This window comes from Rhopilema esculentum, chromosome 5, assembly GCF_057945365.1.
Source record: "Rhopilema esculentum isolate cy_ngs chromosome 5, ASM5794536v1, whole genome shotgun sequence".
NCBI classification, from domain to species: domain Eukaryota; kingdom Metazoa; phylum Cnidaria; class Scyphozoa; order Rhizostomeae; family Rhizostomatidae; genus Rhopilema; species Rhopilema esculentum.
The window spans coordinates 10686390-10695245 of record NC_142819.1 but is presented as its reverse complement, the minus strand read 5'-3'; the positions used below and the strand labels follow the sequence as shown (position 1 = coordinate 10695245).

General features: G+C 36.1%; 1 protein-coding gene across 1 annotated transcript; it reads right to left on the bottom strand.

Annotated features, from left to right (window-relative positions):
- Window positions 1-2396: 2396 nt before the first annotated feature.
- Window positions 2397-8649, bottom strand: LOC135689757 (cysteine-rich protein 1). Its single transcript, XM_065207090.2, has 4 exons — window positions 8487-8649; window positions 6505-6599; window positions 3215-3322; window positions 2397-2550 (listed from the first exon to the last, which is right to left on the bottom strand). The coding sequence occupies exons 1-3, from the start codon at window positions 8524-8526 to the stop codon at window positions 3227-3229; spliced, it is 231 nt and encodes a 76-aa protein (XP_065063162.1). The 5' UTR covers window positions 8527-8649; the 3' UTR covers window positions 2397-2550; window positions 3215-3226.
- Between the last annotated feature and the right edge of the window lie 207 nt (window positions 8650-8856).

The window sequence follows — 8856 nt, the reverse complement described above, 5'->3', positions numbered from 1 at the left end:
CTTATACCCACTGATCTGAAACTTATACCCGGTTTCTCAAGGCTCTGGTACCGAGGCTAGATATTAGCCTGTATAAGTTTTACAGCAGGCATCAAAAGATGGAGAGTAGCAAAATTCTGAATTTTAGACGCTTGGTATCTAGTTGTTATTGGCTCTTTGCCAAGGATTTGTTTGCTAGAAATTAGCCTAATTTTACACACTTTATTTCACTAAGAGCAGAAGGCGCAAAATTCAAAATAGCATGAATACGTTGCATCACTGTATTCTTTGGAAAAAGCCAGCGCCTTATGTCGGCTATCACAAACTAAAAATCCATCAAAAAGAGCAAAATGAACTGAATTCTTTAAATTTACAGGCATATAGCTGGATGAGCAATTTTTATTACATTTAGCAAAATAGTCAATGTTTGAGATTCGTTAGAAAATAACAGCTGCATTATTTGGTAAAGTTTTCAATCATTAAAAACCTCAGTTCATGATCCACAGTTTGCTTTAAATTCTAAATTATTTACAAACTTTGGTTTTTTGGGTCTGTGATTTCACGAAACTCCGTCCTTGCGGGTTTTTTTATGTGCTTATATTGAACAAGCGTAAATACTTCATGTACTACAGGCATCGCCTTTTCTATATGTTAGCCTTGTTGCGTCGTAATGTTTTTAACAATTTTCCTGTAGATGCACGCAACTGAACAACGCACATCGATGAACATGAAAAATCCTGATTTTACCAAATGCATAGCGCTAATTTTTAACAGAAAGTTGTGTCGCTTAAAAGGGGGTCAAAACTTAGGTTGGAGCTAGGGGATACAAACAGATAGCTATTTATCAGTCTTTAAGATATCTTATTTAGATATTTTGACACTTTTTAGATGCTTAAAATAGAAGATATGAAAAAGAATCTATCATGAAAAATGGCAAATAGAGCCAGGTTTATAGCCTGACATTTTATCCAACATTGATAGCATCAAACGGTTAAAACCTTAGCATACCGAGCAAAGTACACATGTAAATTATTATTTCTAAATCATTCTCTATAATTTAAAGCCATAGAATAGTCTGTTAGTTTTACTTTGAACCAAAAAATTGATCTATGAAAATGCGGTCAAAAACAAAGCATTCTCATATCCCCACTTTACTATTTCAAACTTAAAAGATACTAAAATAAACTACTTTCTAAAATAAGAAATTTCAAGAAAAGTCATTTGCGTTATAGAACTATTTGATATTAATGCTGTGAAAAATTATCCTTTTTGTACATTCGAAAGCATTTCAAAGGTCTTGAAACATTTGCTAATCAATGATAGTTAACGTGGCCTCATTTTCGTCCAGTTGTCCCATAATAGCATACCATAAATGTATCTACTGGTCCCATACAAATATTCTAAAGTTATCTATAAATTCATCAAAAAGATACATGTCACAATTTTTCTAAAAAAAGTGGTCGATTTTATTGAATTCTATTGCCTTTGATAAGCCACCTAAACGTTGTGTAGCATGCTTGTTGTAGATTTGATTTCAATTTAATGGTTGCGGTGTAGATATGGCCTAAGGCTTCCAGTCAAAGTTGCCATATTGGTATGTTATATGCCAAATTTGAAGATCTTTTGGCATATTTTCTTAATTTGGTATCTTTTGGAATATTTCAAACAAATTTGCACTGTTTTCCATTCTTATAAACACCCTCAGGAAATAAAAATTCCATAGTAACTTTTCACAAAGAACACAGAATATAAATAAAGGACGTTGCAAAAACTTTCATACAACAAATAGAATGCTATCAATTTTTAATTCAGAGGTGATGAAAGCCTCAGTATCAAGTAAAGATCCAGCAGTAATTTTCTAACAACAAATAAAGATAAATGAAAACGATGGTGACCAAGCTGCTATTGACGAATTTTAGACATGTTAGTTTTCTTTCTCTTTTGATTAATCACGAAAACTCCTAAACGATAGATTCTTAAAGCTAGAGACAAAAAAAAATTTTATTTTTGTTTGTCATAATTTTTTCAAAGACTGGCATATTTTGCAATTACTAATCTGGCATCCCTGCTTCTCGTGATATCGTTTTAGCAATGTTAAAAGGTAGTGTCATATAAATTATATATTGTAACTTTGTAAATGACATATATAAAAAACAGTCGTCTGACGGTAAATCACAGTGATAGAAGTGCTAGTCTTCATGAAATTGATAAAAAGAGTCTTACTGAACTGAAGGTCAACATAAAGGGTTGTGTCTCTTAAGATCAAAATGATAGGAGATTTACTTAATCCCGATTAATCCTAATTTGTCAAACTAAGATGTTTTAAAGCATCCTAAGTTTTCCCTTATTGTGTTTTTTCTATGAGTCAAACAGAAAGGCAAGGAACTTTGAGGAAATGCATAAAAAAGACAGGAAACTCTGCTCGTTTTGTAGCTTTATATAAAAATACGTGCGTTATAAAGGGTTTAAAGTAAGTTAAATGCTAATGTAAATAGATACTAATTCTATAGCTGAAGTTTATGTCCGATTCTCTGTTAGTTTTATCCGGATTTCCATCTTAGATGCCACCATCTGCGGACGATAAAAGATATAAAATAAAATAGGATTAAACTAATGCATGATAGAAAGCATTTATTATGGAATAACACATTTTAATCAGGGCTTTTTGGTAATGAATGGCACATGTATAAGTGAACTATAATTATCACAAACAAAAGGGAGAATGACTTGGTTGTGCAAATTAAGATATCAAAAATAAGAACTCAGAGGCATGAAGTCGTTGTCCCTGTTTGGCAAGGCGATGTTCGAGGAAAAGATACACAGGATGAGAAAAGAGCTCTCCATAGGATGACAAATTTAAAATTAACATAATGTTACAAATAGAAATATTTGTCTTGTTGTAACAAAGTACATTTTAAAATATATTGACTCAATATCAACAGAAAAGAAGAATGAGAAACGTTTGATTCAGATGCAGTCATAAAGGCGACCAATTGCTATTGTGCCCATTGATCAAGTGAACGCTTTCTTAACAGAAATAATAAGTCAGATTCGGAGATTATGACGAAGATCAGCGGGACTATATCTGAATAACGTGTTGCAGTGAACGTTTCTTAACTAAAAACAGAAAACTTCGTCGTCACAAGCGGAGATAGAATTGGCATAATAACACCCTAAGCCTCTTATCGGGGACTGGGTCATGGATAGATATAATAAACGAAAGAGAGACATATACCTCAAAACTGTGTTAGTATTTATGTGACTCCGTGCCGCCATGTCCGAAACCTCCAGGCCCAAACAGCGCCCCGTAACATGGTTTATTGCAGTATGGGAAAGATTCGTGCTTTAAAAAGAAAATTGTCCCTTAAGACGTTGAAAAGGAATATCACACTTTTGCTATTGATAAAAAAATGAGACAAATCTTATCAAAGAAAATGTTTTGTATCGACCATAAGCAACTATCTACTACTATTGAATTTCGCATTTCTCACAAATAGATAAGAAACAAAGGAATTGTCTCATAACCTTTTGTCTCATAACCTTTTGTCTAGGTTTTAAGATATTTTATTCATTTATCATCAATGACTTGAAGTTATGATTTTTTTTAATTTATAAGTTTTTAAAAATCTTATAAAAGATTTGTTCAATCTCTCGCATTCAACTAGGTCAATTTATTGACATCCAAACTCCATGACTTCTATATCAAAATTTGTGAAATACATTTCGAGAAATTCTTCGAAAACACCCGAGAAGAGAAATGAAAAAGCTGGAAATTGATTTCAAAGAACTGGCTATCCGGTGTCTGAGCGTATATAAGCCTGGGTCTGAGAAAGATTTCGCGAATGCCGAAAAGGCCTAAGCTAGGGAATGATACCTAAGGTTTAGAAAGAGCAGTTTAGGCTGAGAAATGCTGTCGTATGATTCAGTATCCCCACATCCAATATCTCTGTATGGACAGTGGACAGTTGAATGGGCAGTAGAATTAAAAATCAACCCACTCACGTTCATTTACATATTTCATTTATGTGGACTTTCTGCTTGCCTGTAGCATAGCACAAACAACAACAATGTTGAGACTGTGGTACTACCGCTCAAACAATAGAAAATTCTTGGTGACAAATGTCCTCTAATGGCATTAAAAAAGGGTGGAAAGTAAAGGGAACTGACAAATATGTTTTACAAAACAGTTCGATGTCTACAATATTGTTGAGCAGAGAGTCATGTTCAAAATTTTCTAAATGCTTTGAAGGTTTAATGGACAGCTGACCCCAAAATGAGCAACTAGGTTGGTTTTCACCCTACGGTCGAAATTAACATGAATTATTTAATCGGGGACGAGATTTATAGACTTGCTATAGATATTTGATACCGATATTGAAAAAGTAGACTTTCCAAGACTCTTTACCATTTCAGAAAATTATCTGAATTCGTAGGGGCGAAGATTCAATTTTTCAACATAATGATAAGATAGAACATACAACATAGACGTAGGAGCCGGGGGTACAGGAGGGACGCCCCCACTTTTAGAAAATTCAAGTAAAATGCCCCTTTGCAGCTGACCGCCTTACGGAGCGGTGGCAAATTGCCTTGAGGTTTAGGGGGCCCCTTAAAGATTTTTCCAATAACGATTAAGAATGCAATTAGTAAGACATTACAAAATTATGCCTAAAAGTTGTACAAAGTTTTGAATGATTACATGAAAATGACTGCAAGAAAAATTCTGAAATGTATTTTCATTGATTTCCAGGTGGATTTTTTATACTAGTTGGATTTGATCTTACAGCTACTAACAAAGAGCCTTGCACAAATCAGACAAAGAACTTTTCATGGCGGTTTGTCCGTAGTCGTGAAATCCTTGTAAGAGTATTTTGCTAACATAATCCTGTAAGGTTTTTGAATCTGTAATTTTCTTTGCCGGGAAATCTTGTACATTGCTGATCGCATTCGCTTTCCTGTCTGCCATTATGCGATTTGTTTGGCACAAAATGCGATGATGAGATGAATCTTTTGGCAAAATAACATCAGATTCCGTGGAAAAGCCAAATGGTCACAGTGGAATTGCACAGGGATAACGCGTGTAGAAAACGCTTTGGTTGAATCGGTGGGTCCAAGGGTAGATGACATCAAGACTAGTTTTCACTGCCTCGGTGTTTCATAAGGCTTGATTTACTGTCCATGTCATGTCCACATGCTACTACAGTATCTTCTTTAGTAAAATCCTGGATTAATTTTCAGCGAACACTACAGCCTCCCTAGCTCCCCCCCCCCCCCCCCCCGGCTCCGGCGTGCCTGCTGACAAAAACGAATTTCCAACGATTTTGAATTGGCCATTAATATCCTACTTTTAACTTGCATGCCATTTCAAATCCAAATTTCACATATCCAAATTTAATTGGGGCTTTTTCACAGGCACAAGAGGGTGAATGAATTTGATGTTAGTGTTATCAGCAAGAGGTGTTCTTAATACAGTTTTTGTGAAATTTCACTAAATTTTCTCCTTTTTACAAAGCAACACAACCTGTTTAGTTGCCAAGTATTAATGACCTATTTGACGTCGATTGTCCCAAATTTGGTTGGCTGAAATGATTTTTTCGTGAATTTTGAAATAAAAAGTTTTAAACTGGAAAAGGATATACAGTGGAATCAAAATGAGTGCTGTTCTACTTTCTTTATGTCCAATTTTCTCACTAACCTTCCACAACGGGATATCTCAAAATTGATTTTTGTAGCGATTTAAGAAATTTCAAAGAACATTTGTAAGTATCAAACTTCAGCCTGCTTTGTTTTTACTTTCTGCTTTCTGCTTCCGAGGTGACCGTTGGGCAAGGGAGAAAGGCTTCAGTATAAAAAGACATTTGAAAACAATTCCCAACTTCTACTGATTCACTGTTAACTGTTATTTTATTTCGATATTCTGTAGGTATCTTGTTAATGGGCTAGCTGCTGTCATAAGGAATATTTTTACAAGCTATGAGAAATTCGATGTGGGCGAACGAGGGCAAAAATAACTGACGATAAAACAGGCCACAATTGAAAGCTAATTCTTGTTCTAAAGTTAAAAGTTAAATTCGAATCAAGTTCTGTTAAGGATGCGATTTCTAAAATCGTATCAAAATATAAGATAAATTGTCATTGTGCCTTCTTGAATGCGAAACGAAAAATTATATTTCCAGCAATGTCACTCTTCTATCTCTTTACTTCCTTGACCGTGGGCGTATTATTAGCTCCAACGTTACCATGTTGCTGTTCCGGGATATAATCCAAAACATTTCTATTTAATCCCACACTAATCCAAAACACATCAATTGAGAAATGTGCAGAAAAAGTTGTTCCCATGGCCAAACATAGTTTCAATATCTGCTAAGGGCACCGGCAGCAATAGAAAATGTAAGTAGGTGCATTAACCTCATAAGCAAGGACCTCTTTTATGATAAAGAAATAATACCCCAAGCACCACATTGCACCACAACAAGCACCGAAACTGATAACCACTGACTTGTGTTAAAAAACAAGAGAAACATTTACCTCTGCGTGAGAGCCAGGTGTCAGAACTTTGTTGCATTTTTTACATCTCAAACATGGTCTATGCCAGTCTTTCCCAAGAGACGTTACTTTTTCAGCTGAAAATGAACAGAGTGAAAACGTTAAATAATTTGGCAAACTGGGATTAGCAATACGGATGTGACTGGTCCGTTACACAAGGAAGGGGTGGGGTGGCGTTTGGGTGCCAATAATAGCTGGAAGATTTCTGGCCCTTTCTAACCGGTTTGTTCTTATGGTGCAAATGTTTTTTATCCTAGTCCAGTGGTGCCACAACAGTGGAAGAAACAAAAAGGAACGAGTACAAAACATCACTGTATGCCCCCTGTAAACCGCCTTGGTGTCACCAATGGGTACTTGAATTCGGCCAGTTCACTTTGGTGAAATTTAAAAGTATGATAGGTCAGATCAGGTGATGTAAGAGGACATGACTGATAATATTCGATGAAAACTTTCCTTTCCTTCAAATATTTCTCGTTCTGGAGCTAGAGAACTCTGAAAACAACGATAAGAAATGGAAATTAGGGTACAGTGACATAGGGTAAGTCCTTTACTTAACAAAGAATCAATAAAATTATTGTTTACTCAATCCCTCTTATGTAGTGGGGTTATGAGGTGAGGGGGCGATATTTCACATATCTGGAATGAGGCCAAAATTGAAGAGGGCGTTGAATACAGGATTTATCTTTCCTTTACAAAAGAAAAGCTAGTTCAAGCAAACAAAACGTAAATAAGATAATTAACATGAGCTTATTTTGTTAAACCCGGATTAACAATCAGTATGTGATATCAGTACATTATTCACCAAACCGAAGAAAACCCAAAGAAAACCCAAACAAGAACAGCATGCGATGAAAATGGCAGTCGGGGCCTCTGCTGCGAAAATCAAGGAGCACTACTGCCCTTTGTTTTCCAGCAGCTGCGGACGTGTGTTGGCGGAAAGGACCTGCAATGTTGGAGTGTTTACATTGCAGTTGAATAAAGTTTAGAAATGGAAGCACCCTGATTTGCTATCCCTTTGAATCCTGTAACAATAGACAAGGCGAGATCTCGTAAAAGGTCATCCCCTTGCACCCGAAAAACAGTGTGTGACAGGGACCCCAGAGTAAATCTAGGATGATGAAATTGGTGAAATGAGAAATCAACCATGTTCTTCGGCTATGAAAAAGTGAAAGAAATTCTTTTTTTAAAATTAACTCGGTAAAAGAAGCTGCTTTTGACAGAACTGTTATTGATTTGAGGCAAAATGGTCACGCCTAGTCAACATTACAAATAGCTCCCATATTCCCACCCATTATCGGCCAAGCCACCCTAAACACGAGAATAGAAGGTTTTGCATTGCCTTCATTTCTATAACATTAGAAATATGACAATATGTAGGTAGCACAGTAGCTTTCAGCCGATGACAACACATTTTGACAGAAGTGGGGCCACGCCCTTGGTTCCACCTGCTTTTACGAAGTCTGTGCCGTGGAGCAAAGCTGGTACTAAGATGTCATAACCATTTCAGTCTTTTTCGAATAGGACTATGTTCCCTTAAGTTGCTGTAAGAATTAGCATCAATACTTGACAGAATATTTATCCACAGCCAACCCCCCCCCCCCCCCCCCCCATCATCCCCCCTCCTAGAAGTTGTCCAGGAATCATAAACAGATCACTCTGTTTCCTATAAAAAACTTTGTTCGTCACAAAAACAAAATTGCAACTGAGCTTGACAAATCTTGATCTTCTTCCTTTGTCGAATTAACAACGATTAGATGTTCAGAGACCTAATAAGCAAATTACTATTTAATACAAAACATGAAAAAGACAATAGATTAACCAAAATAAGTTACTGGCATCGAAATTGTGAGACCAAAGAATGAACGACGCGAAGAAGTTTCAAATTTTTCCTTGTAAAGTAGGATTCTTGTAACCTGCCGCAAAGGCGACCAAAGTTTATCAAAATTTCGAGTCAAATTGCTTACCAAAATATACTTCTTTCTTACACCCTGGACACTTCGGCATTTTGTTGCTGTTCCTAAAACACACGCCAAAATATGAATACGACGATGGCTTTGTATAGAAACAAATTGGCGTCTAAAAGACTAAAACGATGCGCTCTGGAAAAGGACGACTAAAGCCAAGAGAAGCGTTTAAATTGCCAAGGACACGCCTGACTACACAAAAAAGACGGGGGTAGTATTGATAATTTGTTCGGTTGATAAGCCCGAAATAAGTAGCCTGAGCCCTACCCTGGGTATTAGAGTCTTCATTGTCCAGTCTCAGAAATAAACAGTGGACTCCCGATATAACGAACCCTTAAGGGAACCAGAAATAGTTCGTTGTATCCAAAAT